The sequence below is a fragment of the Tamandua tetradactyla genome, chromosome 5 (genome assembly GCF_023851605.1).
Source record: "Tamandua tetradactyla isolate mTamTet1 chromosome 5, mTamTet1.pri, whole genome shotgun sequence".
Taxonomy (NCBI): Eukaryota; Metazoa; Chordata; class Mammalia; order Pilosa; family Myrmecophagidae; genus Tamandua; species Tamandua tetradactyla.
This window is the reverse complement of record NC_135331.1, coordinates 13587950-13615065: the sequence shown is the minus strand read 5'-3', so window position 1 is coordinate 13615065 and position 27116 is coordinate 13587950. Positions and strand designations below refer to the sequence as shown.

Genomic DNA, 27116 nt, shown 5'->3' with positions numbered 1-27116 from the left:
GGTACACCCACATAGTGAGGTACTATTCAGTGATAAAAAGGAACAAACTATCGACATGCAAAACTATGTGGGTGAATTTCAAAATAGTCATGCTGAGTGAAAGAAGCCAGATTCCACCCCTCTTAAAAAAAAAAAAAAAAACGGTACATAGTGTATGATTCCCTTTATATAAAATTCTAGAAAATGCAAACTAATCTGTAGTTACAGAAAGAGGATCAGCGATTACCTGGGGTGGGAGGAGAAGGAAGGAAGGTAAGGAGGGATGGCAAAGGGGCATGAGGACACCCGTGGGGCTGCTGGAGGTTCCTGGGGATACACGGGTGTTTAAATTTATCAAATTGAATACTTTAAATGTATGCTGTTGAACATACATGAATTATATCTTTTTAAACCTACTTTATAAAAAAGGAAAAGAAAGCCCAGCAAGCTGAATCCCGAACAGGGAGTCGTGAGTAGTAAGCCAAAGCAAATATCAGCACTGCCTTCCAGCGGCGGACCCTGAGGCCCCCAGCAAGGTGGGAAAGCTGAACCTGAGACCTGCCACGCTGACCCAGGGCCTCGGAGGGAGCTAAACTCTGCTCCCAGTGGGAGCAGATGCAACTTCTCTCCAAAGAAAAATAACCCCAGTGTAGGTGCCCAGGATTCTTAAAGCTTGAGGGCACAATAAAAAAAAATTGCCAAGCATTCAAATAAATAAGCAATTTATTATGAGTGCAAATCTGCAGGAAGAGTGAACAGGAAACTTAGATCTTCAAGGACTTCAGGGAGTGGTATACTGGCAAGTGTTAACGGACTCGAGGGAAGACGCCTCATTGTGGCTGATTTCAAGCTACCCACATGATGTCGTGAACGTAGAGTTGGGGAGAAATGTGCAGAGCTATATGGAGTACTCCACAGAGCATATCGCTTTATTATATGTAGTATTTCCACGTATAGATAGGTTCAGTAGAGTTAAACCAACTAAAGAACATAGAGAATAATAAAATATAATGAAATCATTAGGAAGTGTTGACTTTTATATATTTGTGACCTTTGTGTTTAATGTACTTCAGTTGTAATCTTACATAACAATTTTAAAATAAAGGCTGTGTTTAACAACCAGCTTACGAAGTTACTGAAAATTTAACATCACCTCTTACGAAGACAGTATGGGGCAGCCCCAACTCAGCGCTGATTCAGATATAATAATTATCGGATAAAGAAGACGAAATTATCGCATGTGAAATGTTTAAAATATGGATTAAAAACTGAGCAGGAAAACTCAAAAAATGGTCAGGAAGATACAGAAAAGAATTTTTAGAAATGAAAAATGTAACTCAAAATAAAAAAAAGTGCAATGGGGTGTTTTAATGACAAATAACTGGGTTTGAAGATGGGTTATGGCCAGAAGGACAGATGCGAAGAAACTGTCCAAAATGCTGCTGAGAGACAAAGAGACATAAAATATTAAAAAGCATCATTGACATGGAAGATCTAATATACGTCTAATTAGATTTCAGATGGACAACACAGGGACAATTGACAATATTTGGGTGGGATATTTGAAGAGATAATGCTGAATGTTCTAGAACTGCTGAAAAACATGAATCCACATTTTTAGGAAGCACAGATGCTGAGTAAGAAAAATGATAGGAAATTCACACTTAAGTGCTGAGTAAGAAAAATGATAAGAAATCCATACTTAAGCATATTGTAACAAAACTGCAGAATAGCAAAGAATTTTAAAGGTGGATGGAGGGAAAACACAGATCACTTGTAAAGGAAGATGCCTTAACACACACACAGTTTACTTAGAGTTGTGTAACCTTCGAGAACCAGGAATGAACACTGTTTTCAGATAAGCAAAATCTGAGCAAGTTTGCCAGCAATGGAATGTTACAAAATGAAAGGTTGTAGATCAGGAAAAGGGTAAGTGATCCCAGGAGGAGGTCTGAGGGGCAGGACGATTTAAACACTGAACAAAGAAATTAGAAAACAGGTAGGTAAAGCTAAACAAGCATCATTGCCTGTAAAAATAATAACGTCCAGTCTGTAGGGTTGAGTGGGGAGATTGAATTACAATACTAGAGAAGGAGAGCACGTGGCTGGGAGGGTTGAATACTCTTGGAGTATTCTAGACAGCCTGTGTTATTCCAGAAGGGGAGGTTAAGACAGTGATTAACTTTTTAGACTTGGTTCGTGATGATGGGTGTATTTTGCAGCTAGCCATGAAAATAACAGGAATAGACTATGATTCCCAGACTAAGTCTGTAAGCCTGAAACTTTAAGACTTTAAGAAGCCTAAAACTCAATTAATAAAAATAAAAGGGAGGAAGATACAAAAAAATGCACAGAAAAAGAGAGACAAAATAAGATGGGAGAAAGATTCAACCCCATCAGGGATTGGTGGACTACAGCCCATAGAACAAATACGACATGCCACCTGCTTCTGTAAATAAAGCTTTATTAGAATGCAGGCATGCACACTAACTTACAAATTGCCAGGGCTGCTCTTCCACTGCAATAGTACGAGCTGACAGCTGCGTAACAGGGACCATCTGGCCTGCAAAGCCTAAAATATTTACTATTTGGCTCTTCACAGGAAGTGTTTGCCAACCCCTGATAACAACAATAAATGTAAATGGATTAAACACAGGTAAAAGATAAAAATGGTCAAATTGGTCTAAACAACAACAATAGGACAAAACAAAATCCAGCTATATATTGTTTCCAAAGTCTCCTACCTAAAATTGAAAAGAGAAGGGTGGAAAAATTCCAGCCAAAGAAAGCTAGTGTTGCTTTTTAACATCAGACAAAATCTGGTTTAGGAGAAAAAAAATAATTATTATTAGAGATAAAGAGGGATACCACATGATGATAAAAGGTTTAAATTTTCAGGACTAACTACCAGTTACAAATCTGTAAGCATCTAATAAGATAGCCTAAAAGATGTAAACCACAGGTAGAGACTGACAAATCTACCATCATTGAGGAGATTTCAACACACTATTTGTAAGCAGACAAAAAAAGTTTCATGGATGCAATTAATAAGCTTGTTTTAATGTGGGCAACATTCCAGACAATAATTAGAGAATACATATTTTTCTCATGCACTCAAGGAGCTTACAAAAGATTGCAGATATCTTAGGCCATAAACCAAATCTTAACATATTTCAAAGAATCAGTATCACACAGATTCGGTTTCCTAACCATAATGCGATTAATACAGAGATCAATAACAAGAATAATAATAAGTTTAAAAAGTCTTAAACATTCTTAAATTTTAAAACATACCTCTAAATAACTCTTGGTTTAAAGAAGAGATCATAAGGGAAATTGTTAAAATACAGACCCGAGAAATAATGAGAACACTACATACTGAAGACTGTGAGCTCTGGGAGGCCCCAGTATACAGCTGGAATTTAATAATATTATTTCCTTTTAATTATATTCATTTTCATACATGCTTGTTCATGGAGACCAAAAACTGATTTTCTACTTATATTGTGACCTAAAATTTCCTTGTTAAATAAAAGTGTTTATTTTTTTTTAGTGAGTCAATTTAATAAAAAACAATAATAATGTTTCAGAGATAAGGTAAAAATTGGGAAGGTGGTGCTCAAATGACCAAGGTTAGGGAAACTTCTCTTCAATAAGGAAGAAAAGGGAAACTCCTCTTCAATAAGGAAGAAATCCTCATTAAAAAGCCTTTCCACATCCCTTGCGCAAGTCACAACTATTGGCAAATAGCTAGCACTGGCGTGTATTTCTTCCACAAAGATGACCATATCCTCAATGGCTCTAGGCACAATTTAAACTGGCCCTAAAATACTGTACCCTACAAATACACACACAGATGCACGCATACACACACACTTCACATTAAAATATCTTGGGAATCTAATCCAGGAAAGTCAATAGGGATGGATGGGTGGCATAAATGAGAAAAGTAGGCTGGGTATTGGCGATCAATATGGAATGGTGGGGACTGTGGAAAACTGGAGAGCTCTTACGCAGTCTGAAGATACCTGCTGCTACTTAGCTCCTGAATTGCAATTCTGGCTTAGGGTTGATGGGTCTTTTTAATTTTTAATTTTTAAAAAGAGAAGCCAGAAATCTGGGCTTTCATGCAAAATGTTTCTATTTTACATTTTAAAACCAACTAAATTACTTCTGCAAGCCAGAATCAGCCTGAGGCCTGACAGTCTGCAATCTCCGACCAAGTGCCCATCCCTTATTTGACAGATGAGGAAATGGAGGCCCGGAGGGAAAGAGACTGGCCTCTCGTTCCATAATGAATTATTTCAGACTCAGAACTAGACCCCAGGCCTCCTGAGCACCAGGCCTGGCGGTCATTCCATTCCACCAGGGTCCCTCTAATCTGGCATGGCACTCAGAATTCAAGTTTGTCATTCCAACCTTGCAAAGCAATAAAACCAGGGGAGAGGTTTCCATGACAAAACTCCCAGCACCCCAGGGAAGGAAACCCCAACTCCTTTCCTCTTTCAAGTGTAGAACTGTCAGGTCATCACTGACCCAAAACAGGCCACTCCCGGGGAAGACCCAGTGACTTACTTTGATGGAAGGGGCCGGTCACTGGGACACATCCAGCGGTTGGAGCTGCTGCTGAATACGGTGTCGGTCATGGTGGAAGGCCCGTGTTCCTGAAAAATACCAACCCAGAGGGGACATCACCAAACGGTCATTTGGCCACAGCTTGCCTTTTGGACCCTGCTCTGCACCAAACAGTAGGGGGATTCAGAGGAGAGAAGAAAGGGAATTGCATGCAGCTTCTTCATTTCCCAGATGGGGAGACTTGGGTGCCAAGAGGTAGAGTAGCCAAGTTGGAAGTCACAGCTACCTGGTAGCAGAAATGGGCCAGCACAGAGTGGTCCTCCCTTAAACCCAGGTTCTTCCCCTTTCGCTGATGACCAAGGATGCAGAGCCAGCAGGGCTGGGGGCCAGTGTTCTCTAATCCAGGTTTAGATTTCTCCTGGAGCATTCCATCTGACTCAGTCACCAGCCAACTTGGCCCTGGCCAGGCCAAAAATAACCTCAGCGTTGTTGAGGTGCCACACCCTCACGTCATCTCTGGCTCTTTTGTGTTTTCTGCATCCAGCCCATTGGAAAATCCTGTTGGTTGGACCAACAAAACAGATGCAGAAGCTGTCCACGTCCTTCTCCCTGTGCTGAACTACCCTGAATCATACCAGGCTTCTTGTAGGAGCCTCCTCACTGGTGCCCCTTCTCGCTTCTACCCTGGCCACACTTCAGTCTATTCTCCACTTAGTAGCCAGGGGAACCTTTGAAAACATACATCACAGCAGGTAAAATGACACCATCACGGTTAACAGAGAGTTGCCATATGACTCAGCAATTCCACTCCTAGGAACATACCTAAGAGAAATGAAAACATATGTCCATGCGAAGACTTGTGCATAAACGTTCACAGCAGCATTATTCATCATGGCCCAAAGTGGAAACAGCTCAACTGTCTATCAAGTGACGAATGGGCAGATGACATGTGGTATGTCCATACAGTGGAATATTATTCAGCAGTAAAAATGAAATGAAGTTCTGATAACGTGCTACAACACGGATGCACTTTTAAAATATTATGCTAAACGAAAGAAGCTAATCACAGAGGACCACATATCACAGGATTCCACTTATACAAAGTGCCGGAACAGGCAAATCCACAGAGATAGAAAGTAAATTAGTGGTTGCCTAGGGCTGGGGGGGGGGATGGGAAGGATTGGGGGCGATGGCTAGGAGACTGGGGTTCCTTTTGGGGATGATGAAAATGTTCTAAAATTAATTATGGGGATGGTTGCACAACTCTATGAATACACTGAAAGTCACTGAATTGTACACTAAATGGGCTAATTGTATGGTACATGTAATTTATCTCAATAAGGCTGTTTAAAAAATGGTATCATCGCTTCGGAAAACTATTTTGCAGTATCTACGAAAGCTAAACACTCACTTACCCTGTTCTACGGTTAGGTATACACCCAGGAGAAAAGTGCTTATTTTCCAAGACATGCATAAGAATTGTTCATGGCAGCTTTATTCATAGTAGCCCAAACCTAGAAGCAATGCAAATGCCCAGCAACAGGAGAATGGATAAGTAAATTGTGTTATGTTCATAAATTGAATATTAGTCTGCAATGACAGACAAACTCCTAACAGACATTATTCTTAGTGACAGAAGCCAGGCACAAAGAGGACATGCTGCAAGATGGCATCTACAGGACATTTTTTAAAAAATTATTTTATTTTATTTTTAAATACAAAAAACACCTAATGAATGCAAATATTCCTATTTTGATCATTCCGTTCTACCTATATAATCAATAATTCACAATATCATCACATAGTTGCATATTCATCATCATGATCATTTCTTGGAATGTTTGCATCTATTCATAAAAGAAATAAAACGAAAACAGAAAAAAAATTTATACATACCATACCCCTTACCCCTCCCTTTCATTGATCACTAGCATTTCAAATTAAATTTATTTAAAAATTTGCTCCCCCTATTATTTATTTGTATTCCATATGTTCTACTCGTCTGTTGATAAGGTAGATAAAAGGAGCATCAGACACAAGGTTTTCTACAATCACACAGTCACAATGTGAAAGCTATATCATTATACAGTCATCTTCAAGAAACATGGCTACTGGAACACAGCTCTATGTTTTCAGGCAGTTCCCTCCAGCCTCTCTGCTACATCTTGAATAACAAGGTGATATCTACTTAATGCATAAGAATAACCTCCAGGATAACCCCTGGACTCTGTTTGGAATCTCTCAGCCATTGCCACTTAGTCTCATTTCACTCTTCCCCCTTTTGGTTGAGAAGGCTTTCTCAATCCCTTGATGCTGAGTCTCAGCTCATTCTAGGATTTCTGTCCCACGTTGCCAGGAAGGTCCACACCCCTGGGAGTCATGTCCCATGTAGACAGGGGGAGGGTGGTGAGTTTGCTTGTTGTGTTGGCTGGAGAGAGAGGCCACATCTGAGCAAGAAAAGAGGTTCTCTTGGGGTGACTCTTACGCCTAATTTTAAGTAGACTTGACCTATCCTTTGTGGGGTTAAGTTTCATATGAACAAACCCCACGACTGGGGGCTCAGCCTATAGCTTTGATTGTCTGCACTGCTTGTGAGAATATCAAGAATTCAACTTGGGAAAGTTGAATTTTCACCCTTTCTCACCATTCCCCGAAGGGGACTTTGCAAATACTTTTTTATTCACTGTTCAAATCACTCTGGAATTTATTGGGGCATCACTCTGGACAAACCAACAAAATCTCATGTCCTACTCAAGGTTCCATGTTCTTATGGTGTTCAATTAAGCTGTCTACATAAGTTATATTAGGAAATGCACTAGTCAAAGTATAAATTTTTCTACTGGACATTTAAGAGCAGACAAAGCTATCTGTGGTCACCAAAATCAGAGGGAATCAGTTGTGACATTTAGGGCAGGTATTGATTGGGAAGAGGCATGAGGGGGCTGTGTGGGGTAAAAGTGCTCTGCATGTTGATCTGGGTGGTGTTTACTTAGACCTATACAGATGTAAAAATCCTCCCTTTCAAAAAAACCAGTTCCCTCCACCCCCATCAAAAAGTAAATCAGCTCACCGTCCATCTGTCTTCTGCTCAAAATTCTTCAATGGCTCCCCACTGCTCCTAGAATAAAGTCTAAACTCCTTAGCATGCCTTGGGTTTCTGTAATCTGGCTCCTTCCTTCCCACTCTTCTCCAGCCCCACAAGCACATTCCCACTGGTTCCTTCCTCTGCCTGGGTCATCCTGCAGACACGGCTGAGGCACTCTAGCCCTCTGTTCCCTTCTACTTATTTTCCTTTGTCACCTCCTCAGAGAGGCCTCTCTGACCACACAATCTAAACTGGCTCTTCCTTGGCCTCCTTCAACTCTGGTTGCCTTTACTCTGGTTTTTCTTCATAGCTCTTGCCACCGACCGAATTTATTATACATCTTATATTTGTTTATTTGCTTGGAGTTTGAAGCCACCTGCTAAAATATAAGTTCCTTGAACTTCTTCTGTTTGGTTCACTGCTAAATCTACAAGGCACTTAATATTTGTTGAAGGGGTGAACGAGGTCGCATCAACACTTAATAAACCCAGCTGAAATTAGCCACGCTTATGTCTTCTCTGAATGCCTCCCCCCCTTCCCTTCCCCCAAAGGAAGGGAATGAGACCATGGAGATTGCATTCAATTAGTTAAAACAAATAAACAAACAAAAAACACATCAGCACATCCAGTAGGTCCTGATTTCCCTGAAGATCTTATTACAACACAGTCTTGTTTTCTGTGAAGCTGAATAGATGAAACGTTGGGAGGTGAAAACGGAACAAACTCCCTTTCCTAGACTGCATGCAGCCTTGGGAATGATTCTATTTTCACGTTGGGGAAGTCAGAGAGGGGCTGCCGGGGGAACACGTGGGAGCCAAGGCCCCTTGCAGAGAAGCGATTTCATTTGCTTTCATCTGCTCTCGAGGGGTTAGCATAATTGTCCCAGATTAATATGACCGTTTCATTGTTTCCACTTTAAAAATAGAAAAGAGAGACGGCTCCTCTTGGGAATGGAAATCTGCTGAAAGGATCCTTAATGCCTCGTTATCCCCTGTGCCAAGAACTGAGCGAGGCTTCCTTGGGCACCGCTGGTCCTGCCCCCTGCTGGACACTGAAAGACTCAGTCCCCGGCTAGTCTTGGCTGGATGGCCGAGATTGCATTTGGAGCCTCACCTGCTTTGCAGCAGCGATAAAATGCTGTCCTTAGAAAACCAGAGAAAGCAGAGAGGGCAGGAAGGGCAAGGGACGCATGCCCAGGAACTCTGATCTCCAAATTCTGTTGCCCTCCCAGGAACTCTGATCTCCAAATTCTGTTGCCCTCCCAGGAACTCTGATCTCCAAATTCTGTTGCCCTCAAGGCAGAATCCAATTTACCGGCTCTCTTGGGCAGCCAGTCATGCACAACCAAAGTGCATTTCCCACTACAGTTTAGCCTGCAGAGTCCAAACTCATTGGCTGACCTCCCCCTGGGAACCACCCAGTTCTGTCCCTCCAGGCCCGAAGGCAAACTCACCCAGTACTGCTTGTTTCAACTTCACCACTCAGAGTTCTCAAAGCAGGCAGAATCCCAGGACTGGACTCCTTGCCCCGTGCTTACCCCACTTTACTGAGCCTGAACCAGGAGAGGGGAGTGTCTGAGCAAGCAGGGCTATTTAACCAAAGGGAGAAACAGACCCAAAGAAAGGAAACCATGTCCCCAGGAGCTCTGGGATGGTGGATGGAGATGCAGGTAGGGGGTGAGTGAGCAGTGGACACTGGCCATGCCCCGCTCACATCCCCTCTACTGCTTCCCTTGTCGCCTTGCAGGTCCTTCCTTAGAGTACTCCCTGAATCAATGACTAACACGAGAGTCCTCATCTCAGGTTCTACTTCTGGTGAGGTTCACCTAATGTTGGAAATGGAAATTTTTAGGAAAGCTGGTGTTTTAGTCTCCTACCTGCTAAAACAAATACCATACAATGGGTTGGTTTAACGACAGGAATTCATTGGCTCACGGTTTCAGAGGCTAGAAGGCTTACTTCCCCTGGCTGGTTGCCCCGGGCTGGTTGGTAATCTTTGGGGTTCCTTGGCTTTTCTGCCACATGGAAAAAATGCACATGGCAGCATCTTATCCTTTCTCTTCCTGGTTCTGTTGGCTCCCGGCTTCTAGCTGCATCCTGTGGCTTCCTCTTCCCTGTTCAATTGCCATGGCTTACAAAGATTTCAGCCCTGTTGGATTAAGGTCTGTTTGCATTTAGTTTGGGCACACCTTAACTAATGACATCTTCAAAGATGCTATTTACAAATGTGCTCATGTCCACAGGACAGGGTTTGGGACTTGAACATGCCTTTTCTGGGGGACACGATTCAATTTCCAACAGCTGGGTTCTGATCTGCGAGCTCATCGTTTCCCCCAAGGAAGTCACTTAACCATGTTCTAATGTTACAGAGGGTGATCCTGAGTTGTGCTCTTACCTGCCTGTTGATGATACTTCATGAAGTCCAGCCAAGATTTCAGATTTGAGGGAGAGTTAATAGAAATGGAGAAAATCTAATGGGAGCCTCTGACATTTGCAGACACTCCCCTTCCCATTCCCCATTGTACAGACACCATCACCATAATGTGCCGGAGGTCTGAGGCCCCAGGGAGCACTTGTGGAAGGAAATCAACCACTGACACCAGAAGCGAAAGTACATACGCTCAGAACCTGGGCATTTAAGCATCTAGTGTAGTCCCTAGCACACAGTAAGCACCTGTAGAATGGCAGTTCCCTTCTCCTACTTCTCCTAGACTGTAGTTTATACATCACCAATGAGTAATGTTTCTTGAGCACCTACTATGTGCCAAATTTCATGCTTCATTATTTACTGTAATTCTTATGATCTTACTTCAAGGTGGGTGGTACGCTCCTCATCTTATGGGTGAGGATGCTGGGGCGCAGAGAGCTTAAGCCATCTGCTCAAGGTCACAGAGCTACCCGGTCGTGGGCCTGAGACTGGAACGTCACTCCAAGCCTATGAGCTTACTCGTCCACCTAGCTGCACGTGTAGAGTACTCCTCCTCCCTTTACGTAACTTGTTGGGTCCTGACAAGTCCGGACCCAACAGCCAGAATTGATGGATGTCCAGTCCTTGCCCTCTGACTTGTGGTGGCTTTCCTGCCTCTCAGCTCAGAAACAGAGACATGCCCACACGCCTCCTGCCTGGGGACTGAGAGACGACACACTTAGGCTCACACAGGGCCTAACATACACACATTCCTGCAGCTGCAACTTCAGAGAACATAAAATAATTTTCTCCCCTGCAAGCCAGATGCCCGATCTCTTTTTCCTTAACTGGACACAGGTTCCCCTACAGTCTTCTCCTTCCAGAAATACTGGTTAAAAAAAGCACTGGTTAGCTCCATGATGGTACTACCTGTCCAGTGGGACCCTAGATAGCTGTAAAGAAGCATGAGCTGAGACTCTATGACTGATATATTGATTACCAACATAAATGATTTAGTGAAAAAAGCAAGATGCATGGCAATGTTACAGAGCACTGCGTGTAGCATATATATGCACAAGTGATTTTTAATTGTATATGTAAGTATCTGCCAAGATTTAGGAGAAGCTGGTAACATTGTTTGCTTCTGGGGAGGGGAACTGGGTGTCTGGGACTGAGATGGGAAGGAGTCTTTTCACAATACACCCCTCTGTATTTGCAACCATGTGAATGCATTACATATTTAAAAATAAACAGATAATCAAGGGAAAAAACATTTACAATAGCAATTAAAAGAGTCAAACATCGAGGAATAAACTTAACCAAAGATGTATAAGGTTGTACACAGAAAATTACAAAACATTGCTAAAAGAAATCAAAGAAGACCTGAGTAAATGGAAAGACATTCCATGTTCATGGATTTAAAGGCTAAATGCCATTAAGATGTCAATTCTATACAGATTGCTCCACAGATTCAATGCAATACCAACCAAAATTCCAACAGCCTACTTTGCAAAAATGGAAAAGCTAATTATCGGTTTTATTTGGAAGCCACAGTGGTCAAAAGAGTATGGTACTGGCATAGATACAGATATACCGATCAATGGAATTGAATTGAGAGTTCAGAAATAGACTGTCAGATTTATGGTTAGTTGATTTTTTGGGGGGGATGGGTGTGCACAGTCTGGGCATCGAACCCAGGTGTCCCACATGGAAGGCAAGTATTCTACCATTGAACTACCCATGCACGCCATTTTTTTTTTTTTTGCATGCGCAGGCACTGGGAATGGAACCTGGGTCTCTGGCATGGCAGGTGAGAACTCTACCTGCTGACCACCATGGCCCACCCCCATTTTGATTTTTGACAAGGTTCCTAAGTCCACTCAACTGGGACAGAACAGTCTCTTCAAGAAATGGCGCTGGAAGACCTGGATATCCATAACCAAAACAATGAAAGACGACCCCTAACACATACTCTATACAAAAATTAATTCAAAGTGGATCAAATACCTAAATATAAGAACTACAACCATAAAAATCCTATAAGAAAATGTAGGGAAACTGCTCCAAGATCTAATGATAGGCAGTACTCTCTGAGACTTTATACGCAAAGCACAAACAACAGAAGAAAAAATGGATAAATGGGAACACTTCAGTGCTTCAAAGGACTTTGTCAAAAAGGTGAAAAGGCAACTGACTCAAAGGGAGAAAATACCTGGGAACCACATATCTGGTTTGATGTCCAGAACATATAAAAAAATGCTACAACGCAACAATAACAAGACAATCCAATTTAAAAATGGGCAAAAGGCATGAATAGACATTTTTCCGAAGAGGAGACACAGATGGCTAAAAAGTACATGAAAAGATGCTCAGTTTCTCTAGCTATTAGGGAAATGCCACGATGAGATATCATCTCACACCTACTAGGATCGTTGTTATTAAACAAACTAGCAACTACAAGTGCTGGAGAGGATGTGGAGAAATTGCAATGCTTATTCATTGCTGTTGGGAATGTAAAATGGTACAGCAGATGTGGAGGATGGTTTGGTGTCCTCAGGAAGCTAATTATAGAGTTGCCTTACAACCTGGCAATGCCACTACTTAGGATATACCCAGAAGAACTGAAAGCAGGACACAAACAGGCATCTGCATACCACTGTTTGTAGTGGCATTATTTGAAATTGCCAAAAGGTGGAAATGACCTAAGCGTCCATGAACCAATGAATGGAGAAACAAAATGTGGTATATACGTAAGGTAGAATATCATTCAGCAGTAAGAGAGAATGAAGTGCTAAAGTCTGTGACAACTTTGATGAACCTAGAGGATGTTATGTTAAGTGAAAAAATCAGACACAAAAGAATGAATATTATTTGCTCTCACTGATCTGAAGTAATTATAATATGTAAACTCATAGACATAAAATATAGTATATAGGTTACCAGGATATAGCATGAGGCTAAAGAATGGGGAATGGCGGCTTACTATCTGCAGAATGTTTAACTAGGGTGGACTTAAAAATTTGGAAATAGAGGTGATGGTAGCACGTAATTGTGAGAACGATTAACAGTGCTGACTGGTGTGGGAATGTGGCGGACAGGGGAAGTTTAAGGTCATGTATGTCACCAGAAGGAAAGCTGGAGTTTAAAACATGGGCATGTATAATACAGTGAATCTTGCAGTGGATAATGTCTGTGATTAACTGTACAAATATAAAAAAAAATTTCATAAACTAGAACAAATGTCCAACACTATTACAAGGAGCTAATAACAGAGGGGGTATATGGGAAAATGTACCTATTGCAAAGTATGGGCTATAATTAATGGTAATATTTTAATACTTTTTCATTAATAGTAACAAATGTACTACACCAATACAATGGGTCAGTAATGGGGCGTGGGGTGGGGTAAGGGATATGGGAGGATTTGGGCTTTCTTTTGTATTTTTATTTCTTTACTGTAGTAATGAAAGTGTTCTAAATTTGATCCTGGGGTTGTATACATAATTATGTGCGGATACTGTGAGCCACTGGTTGTGTAATTCAGATGGTGTGTGGCTATATCTCAATAAAACTGCATTAAAAATAAGCATTTATTTTTAAGAAACAAATACAATGTCCAAATAATAAAGTCCTTCCACGGCTACCCATTGCCCATAGGATGAGAGCTAATGCCCTCTCCGTGGCTATTACAGCCTGCCGTGACCCTCCGCCTGCTACCCTTTCTACAACCCCAGCCCTGGTCCTGTTCCACTGGTCCTTCCAGCCTCAGCTGTCCTCTCTGTGCTGACATCATCTTCCTCCCACGCTCACCTGGCCAACTCCCTCTCATGCAAAGGTCCCCTCCTCCAAGAAGCCTGCTCTGACTACATCCCTAAGTCACCTCCTTCCACCGAACTACTTACTCTCACTGCACCCTGTTAGTTTCCTTTATGATATTTATCATGATTTGCAATTCTTATTACTTTTTATTTATTTGCTGTTTATTTTTCCACCGATTCTGTAAGAGCCGTGAAAATGGAGCCCGGGTCTGTATTTGTTCAACAGTTGTAACTTCCGTGCATTCAGGGCCAGTTTTGCGGATGTGTGACTATGTAGTCACAACAGAATGCTGTGCTTCGAATGTTCCCAGGCCTGGCTTAATGCTCTGCCCTGATTGTCTTGCGCTTCTTAATAATTTTTGAATAAGGGGCCCTGCATTTTCATTTTGCAGCAAATTCCTGAGTATGGTATACAGGGTTTCAACAAAACTTCATGAAAGTCTCAGAGCTCAGTACATGCAGTAAGCACCCAATAAATCTAAACAAGAACACCAGATTCGGACCTCGGCCCAGGTATTCCTGCCTCCACAACCTAGCGCTAACCCTTTATGCCATCCTGAATCATGGCCTGCCAAGAAGACCCCGTCCTAACCGCAGAGAGGCAGATTCTGGAACCTTCCTATTATGGGTTGACTTGTGTCCCCCCAAGAGACATATGGAAACTCGCATCCCACTTCCAGGAATGTGACCTGATTTGGAAACAAGGTCTTTGAAGATGTGATTAGTTAAAATGAGGTCAGACTGCATCAGGGTGGCCCCTAATCTCTATCTGCCTGCTGCCTTTATAAGAAGAGGAGAGGAGACCCAGACAGACACACAGAGAGGAGAATGCCACGTGACAACAGACAAGAAAGAAGTCCACGTGGAGGTGGAGGCGGAGACTGGAGAGATGCAACTATAACCCAAGGAACAAGCCAAGGGTGACCAGGAAGGGTGAGAGGAAGCGTGGCCCGGTGAAGTGTTCAGAAGACGTGTCAGACTTCTGAACACCAGAACTGGGAGAAAATGAATTTCTGTTGTTCTAAGCCCCAGCAGCCCCAGCAAACAAATATATCTCCCTTTCTCCGCTTTGCATTTTGTTCTGCCTCCTTCTCCCTGGCTCCCCTTGTCATTGTTTTCTAAGTAATAGGGGTCCCCTCGCCTAGAATTTCTGAGGTCTTCTGCAGGTTCTGGCTGAACTGGAAAAAAACAAACAAAACTCTTAATGCCCATTTAGTTTCCAGAGCCGCGGCGGGTGTCGGAACGTGACTCAGTGGGACTGGGCTGGCAGGGGCTTTACCTACACTTCAGGGCACCAGCTGCCGCTGTCGCATGGAGTTCAATGTCACAGTCAGCCTCTCCACCCCACGGTCTTGGAATTAAACCAGACGCTTTGTAGCAGAACTTGCAGCCACTAAGTTGAATGATGCCCAGTCAGTTCCATCTGTCTCTTTTTTAGCCCTTTCCTTCTTCCCCTGAGTCCGACCCATCACTGCTCAATTAGGGGGTCTGGAAAGACTCACTCAGACTATCCGATGGTGTGGGAAATGCAATTTACCCAGAGGGCCTCCCACTGGGCAATCCAGCAACAGGATGCGGCCTGAAAATATGTTTTGTTTGGCCCATGCAGTGTTTTCAAAATAAAATCAAGCCAGTATTTTAAAAGCACAGGATTTAATTAAAATACAGATGGCCAGCTTCTCTGCAGGAATGGAAAGAATAAAAAAATATTTATAGAACACCTACTATGTGCCAGGCAATGTTCTCAGCACTGGGGTTACAGCATTTAAAAAGAAAAAAAGACATGGCAGATGCATAGTATGTACTTGTCAGGACCCACAGAACAGTACAATGCAAAGAGGGAACCTTAAAGGAAACTATGGACTTTAATTAATAGCAATGTATCGATTTTGGTTCATCAGTTGTGACGAACGTAGTGTACTAATGCAAGATGTTAACGTGGAAACTGTGTGTGTGTGTGTGTGTGTGTATGGGGGATATGGGAACTCTGTAATTCCTGTGTAAATTTTCTGTGAACCAAAAACTGTCCTAAAACAGTCCATTAAAAAAATGAAAATCCTTGCTCTCGTGGAGTTCACATTCTAGTGAGACAGACGGGCAATAAAAAAGTCAAATATTAAATGCATCTATACTGGTGATGAATAGTCGACACCCTGATGAGCAGGCCAGGGGAACTGGAGAATTGGAAGGGAAGTTTGATTTTAAAAAGTGAGGTCAGAGGAGCTCAATGAGAGATGTTATTTTCACAAAGAACTGAAGGGGGCAATGGCCTGAGCTATGTGGATATATGGGGCAGAGCATTTCAGGGAGAGGGGAAAGCAAGTGCAAAACCCAGGGGGGTGGGGCATGATAAATTGGAGAAACAAAAAAAGAGGGCAGGGTGTCTGGAGTGGAGTGAGCAGAGATCAGAGAAGTAGTGGGGTGTCAGATCTCGAAGACAACAGGGGCTTCCACTCTGAGATGGGGAGCCCTGAAGTGGCTTCGAGAAGTATCATGAGCTGAGTATATTATATTTTGTCTCAAACATGTGTCCAAACTTGACTTTTGCAAGGCTCACAGGGTCTTATATACCCTGGCCGGAGCATTTTGGACACTGGAGCCCCAAAGAGAAAGAAGGTGGTCTCTTAGACGTGATGGAGTTAAGTACCCCGCCACGCAACTGCCTGCCTTGCATTCCAGCCTCGCCAGCCACAACCTGAGAGCGCAGGCTGCGGTTGGCTTCTCTAGGTCCCTGAACCTGGCCAAGGCTGAATGACAAAGCCTGAGCAGGTGCCAGAGATAAGGACGGAGACAGGACCGAGAGGCGCCAGAGACCAAGCCAACCCAGAAACTAGTCCGGTGTGGCCCTGACCTCGGGACAAAGCAAACTCACTGCCACCTCCCCGTGGCTCTCCTGCCATCTCGTAGCAGTACGAGATGGGTCCAGCCATGAACTTGCAGATATTCCCATGTAGGGAGTGTCTCCATTCCACAGGTTTGCCAGATCATGCACAGATTTCATCTCCTATTGAGCTGCCGCTTACAAGCTGCATGTTCTTGGGCAGGAACTTACTGCTGTGGGCTGTTTTCTCATGGGAAAATTAGGATGGCAATGGTTGCGCTACTGACCTCATAAAGTGGCTACTTAAGATGTGCCTGGTGCTGGGTTAAGTGCTCTCCACCCAGGACCTCACTGGATTCTCCCACCACCCATTAAAGAACATACTAGTATTATCTTCCTTTTACAGATGGGGGTACTGAGGCTCAGAAGGGTTCATTGAATTTCCCACCCAGCTGGTGATTGGCAGAGCTGGGATTTGTACCCACAACCTGCATGCTTCATCACTGTGCTATGCTGTCGCTAGGACTGTTGTCAGGCAAAAGGTGTGGCGACGTGGGTATGACACTCAACGTGGTACTTGGAATATAGAACGGGCTTAGCCAATCTATCATTGTCATCATCATCATCGTTATTTCTTTCTAGCTGCAAAAGTAGAGCACAGCTTACATGATGTGATTTGAAGGGCACTAAATATTTCTGAAGTACTTGCCACGGTGCTTTAAATTCTCTTCATGAGCATCACCCTTTAAAGGTGCATCTGTCCTCACTCTTTCTCACCAACTCGGGAAGCAGAGAGATATCTGAGTTGAGTGTGAGCTGACTCTGAGGTTTTCAGGGGCCAATGGAATGACTGTCAGCACATGCGACAAAGCTGAAGCCTGAAAAGCAATAGTGCTTTAGAGTTTTCTTCTTTCGTTGCTCTTAGATCCCTGGAATCACCATTGGAGAAACCTGGGCTGGAGGGTGAGAGATGATGTGGGGAGAGGCTTCCATTGTCCCAGCTACTCCAGTCCCCTTCGGAACCTACAAGCTGCCTGCAGATCCATGAGCAGGAACAGCCAAGAGCAGTTTCGACCTGGAACCGAATAATTACAACCCAATCTCCAACCCAAAGAATCATGAGGTAAATAAATAGCAAGGTTTTTTTTGTTTGTTTGTGAAGTCACGAAACTCTGGGGTGCTTTGTTATGCAGCACAAGCTGACTGATAGTGCACCCACGGTGGCAGGACAACTGCTGGCCTAGGACAGAGTCCTGAGTCCCAAGCTCAGCATCCCCACACAGTTTCTTTCCCTTAGCCATCTGGGCCTTTGTTTTTGCATCTGTAAAATGAGGGCATAAGAATTTTCCTATACTTACCATGACTACCTCATGATTAGCTGTTTAGTTAACACGTGTGACAGGATTTTGTAATCTAAAATGGTTTTCATGTGGCATGCAGAGAAGTCACCATTAAGATGATCTGTTATGAAACTGAGAAGTAAACAGAGGTCTAAAGCCAGGGTGCTTGTTTAAGCTCGGGAGACACTGCAGTGGGTCTGTGGGGGTTGACAGCTCTTATCTTTGCCTATTCAACACCTGCCCCTTTTCTTTGGGTAACGCACCCCAGTTTTCCTTTTGGAAACCATTCCTCCCTCAGTTTCAATCTGCAGAGCTCACTAAAACTGGTCCCTAGGTGACCCATATCTGAGCAGTCTGCGTACTGGGCTGCAGTGATTGGTGCAGGGATAGAGACCTGCTCTAACACTTTTGCTGGAGCTATGAGGAAACAAGCACTGTTTCCATTGGGGTTGCTAAGTTGGTAGAAAAGAAGCCTGTTGGGTCACTTTTGCCACTATATGGGAAAAGCCTGCCAAAAGATGGAGAGTGTGATACCTGATGACACTGTTGGAGTGCTGGATCCAGCCACACCTGAATCCATCATGGTCTTATGGACTGAGAGTATGATACCTGATGACACTGTTGGAGTGCTGGATCCAGCCACACCTGAATCCATCATGGTCTTATGGACTGAGAGTATGATACCTGATGACACTGTTGGAGTGCTGGATCCAGCCACACCTGAATCCATCATGGTCTTATGGACTGAGAGTATGATACCTGATGACACTGTTGGAGTGCTGGATCCAGTCATGCCTGAATCCATCATGGTCTTATGGACTGCAATGAAAGGATACATTCCTTTTTTCTTCCAACTCAAGTCTATTTAAATCCAATTTCTGCTGTTGTAACCCTCCTAAGCTCTCCTGGTATGTCTTCAGGGTGAGATCAGCCACCTTGGGGCAAACAGGGTTCCCAGAGGCAACTAGAATTGACAGAGGCCTGTAGAGAAATGCACCAGCCTTTAGCTTCCCCTTGAACCCCTGTCTCCCCTACCTTACAGGCACTGCCACCCAAACTCAGGCCTCACAGGACAGGAAACATTTAAGCATCCTCGCCAAGCCCGCTGAGACCCTGCACTGACAATTAAAATTCAGTGACAATAAGCAACACTAATTAAAAGCAAACCCAAGTACTTAATAAGACAAATGAGGTGCTGGTATTAAAAGTCGGGATGTGAGAGCTGGCATTAATTAAAAACAAAGACTAATTTCTTCCCTCACCCCAAAAGGCTTTGCATGCATGTGTAGATGTGAGTGTGTGTTTTTCTGGAAAACGGTTAGATTTGTTAATGGACAAAATACCACGGGAGCAGAAGGATTGTGGGAGTGTCTCTACCTGGGGGTGGGGACAGAGGTCTTTCCAGAAGAGGGAAAATGTGAGCTGGGCCTTGAAGGACACGTTGGAGTGTTCCAGAGGAAAGGAGAGGGGCTACGGGCGAGCAAAGGCTCAGCGGCTTCAATGAACATGGAATGTTCAGGAAATGGAGAAATTCCCGGGTGGGGTGGGCGGGGGAGCCTGGGGTGACTGAAGGCAGGAAGGAGGCAGGAACAAGGCTGGAAAGAGAGAGCAAGGTGATGATAAACCACCACGCCTGCAGGCCAAGAGTGATCCTGCAAGCATCCAGGCCCTCTCCAGACCAGCAAGCCCCAGCTCCCATTTCAAGATCCAGAGGCTCAGACCACGTGCCAGGTGGGGGTCAGGGGCTTGCCTTTGGGGTCCAAGCCCACTTCGCTCCTTGGGAAGCAGGGGACTTTGGGTATGAGATTCCCCTCCATGAGGATCAGTTTGCTCATCTGTAGAGTGGGGATGACAATAGGGTCCATCTCCAAATAGAACGTTATGAGGATTAAATGAGATGACGCATATGAAGTCTTTCGTCCAGGGTCAGGCATGGAACACCTCCTCGCCAAATGGAAGCTATCTTTAATTTCTGGTGTAATCAATAATCATCCCAGTTCTGTCTTCCCACTTTACCCCTAGAACAAAATGTCTCAGGCTTCTCGGAACCAGAGTAAGTACGTGCAGGATGATAGTAGCTTGGAAGTAATAATTAAAATAACAGTTAATACAGTAAAATAACAGATGATAATACAGCGAAAACAATATACTAACACAAAAGCATGGGCCATTTATTGAGCGTTGTGGTTCTCCTTAGTGCCGATGACAAAATATTTCTGCCCTTTACCACACAGTGGGATTTTCCTTTCCCTCTTCCTAAGGAATCTGGGAGTGGCCGCATGACCTGTTTTGGCAATGGAAGTTTCCAAGGAGAAGCCTGAAAGCCAGGGTGTACCTACCACATTCCCCTTGTCCCCTCTCTCTTGTGGAATGCTTGAAGGTGGAGCTTCCTTCAGCCTAGGTGACAGCTTCGCTAGCCAAAAGGAGGACACTGTAGAGCCGAGACCCCCTGCTTATCCACCATATGCAGACAGCACAAATGAGACACAGTCCTGTGCTGTTTCAGCCGCTGAGACCGGGGATTACTTGTTATCACAGCACAACCTAACCCATCCTGTGTGCATCAGGAACTGCACCAAAGGTTTCACACGTGACTTCTCATCTGATCTTCAAATCAATGCCTTAATTTGGCTATTTTTATGGCCTTAGAACTGTAAACTTGTAACTTAATAAATCCACTTTGTAAGGCCAATCCATTTCTGGTATATTGCATTCCGGCAGCTTTAGCAAACTGAAACGGGGATGTGCTACTTTGAAGATGATGAGTTGCCAGTTGTTAGAGGTAATCAAGCACAAACAGAAAACTTGTTTGGGCTGCTGTAAAGAGGGCAATGTGCTTTCCTCAAACTGCCGCTTTCTGCATTTGAAAAGAAATGGCTCAAGGCACAGCCTCTTCCCCTTCAATTCCTTGACTTGGCCTGACCCTCTTACCGAGCAAGCAGACCCGTTTCTGGCTGCCAGACGGAAATTTCAAGTGCTCTGACCTAAGATGATCTCTGCCCTGGAAAATCGCCCATTTTCGCATCAGCCTGGCAAAAAAGAGGCAACTAGGGCCAAGGAAGGGCTCTCCTTGTCTTCTCGACTTGCCACCATACTCACACACACACTCACACGGACACCCCATCACATGCCTGCACCGGGCAATGCTCCCACACATGCACACACCCGGGCACCCATCGCCCTCCTCTAGGCTCACGCACATACCCCGTCATGCAAAGATCCCTTATCACCTCCTCATAGCACCCTCACCTGCACACTCCCATCACACCCCCATCCCCATAGCCCCCTTCCCGCCCACCCCACACACTTCCACCTCCGCCCCCATCCTCACACTATACATCCACACACCCGCTACCCGTCTCAGACACACAGACACATCCAAGCAGACAGACAACCTCCTCGCTGCCCGCACACACCCAGGCTCAACGCCCAGCGAACCTCAAGCGGGGGGAGCCTGGGCAAATTCCTAGCTCAGAGCCTCGGTTTCCTCACCTGGAGAATGGGACCGTACCAGCCCCTACTCCACAAGGCTGTTGAGAGGCAGAAATGAAAAGTAATGTGCAGGGAGCAGCCAGCGTGGTGCCCGCACAGGGTGAACCCTTGCCTTCCAGGACCCCTGTCTCCCCCAAATCCTGTTCACCTCCAGGTCTCTGGCCAGAGGAAGCACGCTTCCTGCCATGCCCAAATGTGGATTTAAGAAATCCGAGAAGATGTGTTCACAAAGAACAAAGTGCCTCTTTCAGCTTCCATGAATAATAGAGAAGGTCCTCGAGACCTTCTCTCCCCTCTGTGGCCTGCGCCCTCCCGGCGCCAGGCTGGGGGAGTACCTGCAAGATGACACCCCAGGGCGCGCCCTGGATGGGGGTGGGGGTGGGTGGGTGTCGGTGGAGAACAGGAGTGAGCCCCAGTGCTCCTCTCCGCACGCACGCAGGACCCCGGGGGCCCGAGGGGGAGTGCTGTGCAGCTTACAGAGCCCTGGCTTTACCGAGACCTTCAGCATGGGAGGCTGGGAGCGCAGAGGTAAAGAGGACTCAAACCCCAGTTCTGCTGCTCTCTGGCTGTAATGACGCTAGGATGGTTAACCGTTCTGTGCCTCAGTTTCCTCCTAGGGAACAGGGCTGATATAAAAGCAGTGATAGCCCGTCCCTCATAGGGATGGTGAAGGATTGCAGAGATCAATACTTGCAAAGTGCTTAGAACAGGGCCTGGCACATAGGTAGTACTAAATGAACTAGTACTAATGCTTATACTAGGTAACTAGGAAATAAAAGCTGATAATTACAGCTATGACAGGGTGGTCACCTACTGTGAGTCAGCGATTGTGATTAGTGATTTATATACGGTGGGTCCTGTAAGCCTGGCAAAGAGACATGACTAAGCCCATTTTACACACAGAAAAAAACTGAGGTTTATAAGAGTGAATTGGCTTCCCCCAAGAATGAATGGCAGCCAGAGAGGAGCTGGGCTGGGAGTCGATGGCAGACCTGCCCGCCCGTCCTACCCTCCCACATCCTCCCTTCTCCATCCCCTTCCTCCTGGAACCAGCAGCAAATAAAGGGTGTGCAGCCCATCCCAGTCACAGCGCTCAGGGCTTTACACCCGGGCGGACGCCTCACGGTGCTGCCTCATTTTATTCCCAGCTCAACCATTAGCCCCATTTCACACCAGGAAACCGAGGTGTGGGAAGGTTGGGCGTTAAAGTCCCAGCTAGACAAATGGCAGAGCCACTATTCAAACACCAGGTATCACACTCCAGGTGCCCACTCACCACACACACGTCACACACCACACACACGTCACACACCACACACACATGCCACGCGCACCCCACACGTATATATTCATCACACACACACAGGATACCTTGAAGCCACACCAGGTAAGTCGCTGTCCCGTCCCCGAGCCTGGGTCCCCTGGGGAGCATTCCATCAAAACTTCATCCAAAGCTGGTCTACTTTCTCCTCTAAAACCTACTTGCTTTGGTAAGGGAAGCACCAGGGGAGGACGTTGTCACCCCTCTCAATAGCCCACTTTGCAGGAATCATTTTTTAAATAGTCACAAACTCATATGAGCTATTGAAACATGAAAGCAAAAGCAAAAATGTCAAACACAGCCCTGCTTGTGCTGAGAAGCATGGTGGCTTGTGAGTTTAGTGTCCTCCCAGTGAACACACCTTCCACGTGGGTAGTCCTTTCCATACTTATTCTGGTCTTAACATGCAACTTGGAAACACGGCAGAAGTTAGGGCTCGATGAGTGCCCTTCCCTCTGCAATGCTGCTCCCGGCATGCTAGAAACCCAGCCTATCCAGCAGCAAGGGCCAGCTGAAGGAAAACTAAGCCTCCCCAGCCAAGTGCCATAACCACCAGGTATGTGGTGACACCATTTTCTACTCTCTAGCTCCAGACAAGCTGCCAGAATACTACGGCCACACAAGTGGCTAGAACCAACTGATTCTAGCCCAAACTGCAGAATCACCAGCAAACACATGGTTGACATGCTAAGCTACTCAGCTTGGGGTGATTTGTTATGCAGCAATAGCTAACCACTACCGCAGCATGCCATTTCTTCTGCTTGTCCCTCTAGGTCTGCTCTGACCCTTTGCTTCCCTGCTCTCTTCTGCAGGAGGCTGACTTGTATATATGACCTCAAGTGGGTCCCCTGCCTTTGGCCTTTCCTGTGGATTTAGCTAATGGGGAGACCTAGGGAAGGTCAGATGGGAGGGGGAGGGGGAGGTCAGGGTGCTGACTCCCCCAGCTCCCTCTTTGCAATCTCATCTCCCTCTACAAGGCCACAGCTCTCATCAGGAAGGTTCTACAACAGCGCCACCTGTGCATATTTTGCACAAAGATAAAAAGTAAATGAGAATAAACTCGAAGCCCTCCTTCTGGGGAGATGCTGGGCAGAAGCAGCACCAGTTTAGAGCTGGGGTTCAAGACCAGACACTGCGGCACATACACTTCACCCTCGGTCCCCCAGTTTTAGTAAACATATGTGTGTATGTGTATGGATGAAACCAGCGGCTGATACCCTTCCTAAATGTTGGCATCCACCAACCACGTATGATTTGATTTACACTTTTCTTATAGTGCCTTTTCCATCCCCCCACCCGGGCTCTTTTTCTTTGCATTTTGAAGGTTCTTGGAATTCAGAACCTCAGGGCCCAGCCTCCCATAAACTCACAGAAATCATCTTCCACAGGACCGCGAGCAACTCGGGGCTGCGGGAAGAGACAGATGTCACTTCCTACTTTTCCTAGGACGGGGACGCTGATTTTCTTTTGGGGAACCATCCTTCCCCGATCTCCGCCTGGAGTCTATGGGGCTGGTCTCACGTCCCCCCCCCCAGGAGTGGCAGTCACGTGATCCGGCCTGGCCACTCAGCCTATTCTCTTCCTCTGACTACAGACAATCAGCTCAAAATTAGATAAGTCACCCCATCCAGGCCAATTAGACTCAATTCTGGGACTCTGGTTGGGATCTTAGGAAGGACGTTCTCTCTCTCTTTTTCTGTGCAGGGCGAAAGCTGAGATGACACAAATGTGGACTTGGTGGCGTCCCACCGGGTGGAGGAAGCCTGCCTGAGACTGAAGCCAACCCAGAAGAAAGCAGAACTAAGAAAGGATAAGAATGTAGGCCTAATGATATTGTGGGGCTGCTGGATCCAGCCGTACCTGAGCCATACCTTGTGGACTCTTCAGTTACATAAGCCAATAAATGTCCCCTTATATCACTTGAATTAGCTGAGTTAGGCTCATAATAATGGAGTCCTGATATAGGTGTGTACTTATACACATATAAATGCATTCACATATATGCAGATAAAACAGATCATCTATATTAGACATATCAATGATATATAAAATATGTCTTATTATATATGAAATTCTATAATAACCAACAAGTGCCCCTACCCTTCCACGTTCCCTCATAAACTGGGAAATATTAAGTGGGACAGATATTTAGTCGTATGGTCTGTTTTCTGTTTTATATTTTCCAGAGCATGGTAGAAGCAAGCAGCAGATAATGAGATAACTGATGCAAAGAGGCAATTTTGGAGGAAAGGTGCCAGGCTCGTGCAAAGTACCATCATTATGGGCTTGTTTTCTGGCCAGCTTCTCCCACAAGAAAGCAAAGGTGCACCACAATCCCCTTCTCCACCATCACCTTTCTTGGGGCAAAAGAAGATGAAGCAGAAGAAGGAAAAGCAGCCCAGTGAGCACATTGACTGGCGGATTCAGCAGGGACTTACAGGAATCATCTAACGCACAGTCTTTCTGGAGTCTGATCAGATAATGAAGCAGGGCCGGGCAGCAAATGAGTTTATAAGTGCATTTTCCATTTCCAGCTTCTACAGAACATGCTCAGAGGCAAGAGGTTTGCAGGGCACTGTGGATGAGCCGTTGTGGTCCAAGCGGTGTGTGCCAAGCCAGGCTACCAGCTCCGTTTCAGCAACAAAATGGATCACTGATAGGGGCAGCCATTTGAGGGTATAGGACAGTGCCCCACCTTTAAAGCAAAGTGCAAAGTAATGATTGAGTCCCCTCAGCCCTCATTTCCAGTTCTTCCTCAAGGAGATAAAGGAAAACTTAAAGGTCATTTCTCCCTAAAAGAGGAGTTGAGGCTTTGCAAAGATGTCTAGGGTTGAGCGGCCAAGCTGCCACACAAGAGTCAAGAAAGGAAAGTGGAGCATCTCCACCAGTCTTCTTGCCTCCTCTCTTAGCTGCTGCTCGTTGTAGGAGCTGGGGATGTGGAAGTTGTGAATAGAAAACCGAGCTCCTGTGAAACGGATGAAGCCAGAAAAAGGAGGCCTCTGTGTTAAGGATCTAAATTTGGAGGCAAGAGGACATGAAGGCAACAGTCTGCTCCCCGGGGTCATCTGGCCTGGGGGCGTCTTCAGCATCTCCCCTTGGAAGGCCCCTGTGTTCACTTAGGGACCGTCTGACACGGAGGGACTGAATTCAGACAGTTCCCTAGGCTAGTCCTAGCTCAGTCACGTGCTAACCCAGAACCCTGGGTAAATTACTCAGCCCCTCTGTGCCTCAGTTTCCTTATCTGAACAGTGCGGGTCATCCTTCTAACTTCTTCCCAGAGTTGATGGAAGAACTGTATACAAATGCTCAATAACCGAGAGCTCTGGTTTTAGGGTAATGACAGCTGCAGTATGATGTCCGCATTATGAACTGCAGCTTGAATTTATTTCCAGCTCCTTTTGTTTTTTCTGTCTTCAGCACCTTCACGTCAATCTTTCCACTACCAAGTGTGGTAACTCCAGACCGGGGAGCCTCAGTGGTTGTCCCTGAGACCCTTTTTTTCCACAAGGTGATGAGACGGGGCAGATGGGGCCACCGGAAGGAAACGGTTGAGAACTACCAAAAGGCACTGACACTCCAGGGGCACCGCTGTCATTTCCCACATGTGTGGAGCCCTTCGGGACCCTACAAAGATTTCACAATAGCATCTCTCTGAAGCCTCATAACGTCCTCGCAAGTCAGGTGAGTTGGGAGGTTTGGGGCCCACTTTACAGATGCTGGAACGGAGGGCCATAAGCTAAGATGACTCACCGAAGACAGGCCAGTGGCAAACAGAGAGGTTGCCTTAGAACAAAGGGCCGCAACCCTGGCTGCAGCCTCGAATCACCTGGGGCGGGGGCAATTAGAAATGCCAGTACCAGGACCTCACCCCAAATCAGCAAAAGCAGATCACCCCTCTTGGAGGGGGGGGGGAGCACAGCATCAATACTTTTCAAATGTCCCCCAAGTGATTACAGTGTGCAGCCAGGACCAAGAACCACCAGCTTAATTGGGAACTGCCTGTCTCAATCCCTATGCACATCAGGTTTCCTTCCTTTGTGTCAGTAATTTCCAAGCTTGAATGTGCAAGAGAATCACCTGGGAGGCTTGGTAAAGCCCAACTCTCTCCAGTCCCCAAGTTGCTGATTCAGGAGGTCTGGGGTGGGACCCAAGAGTTCGCATTTCTTATGAGTGCCACGTGATACAATGCTGCTAGTCTGGGGATCACACTCTGAGAATCATTGCTTCATGCAATGCTAGAAGACAAAGCCCAGGAGACCAAATTCCCTGGTCCCCAGTT

At 45.3% G+C, this 27116-nt stretch overlaps 1 protein-coding gene across 1 annotated transcript in view; it reads right to left on the bottom strand.

Annotated features, from left to right (window-relative positions):
* RPH3A (rabphilin 3A) overlaps nucleotides 1-27116 on the bottom strand; it is a 106156-nt gene that overhangs the window by 61406 nt on the left and 17634 nt on the right. The window contains exon 2 of the mRNA XM_077159895.1: nucleotides 4555-4643. Coding sequence (XP_077016010.1) covers nucleotides 4555-4625 — 71 coding nt within the window. The 5' untranslated portion in view covers nucleotides 4626-4643. The remainder of the gene's footprint in view (nucleotides 1-4554; nucleotides 4644-27116) is intronic.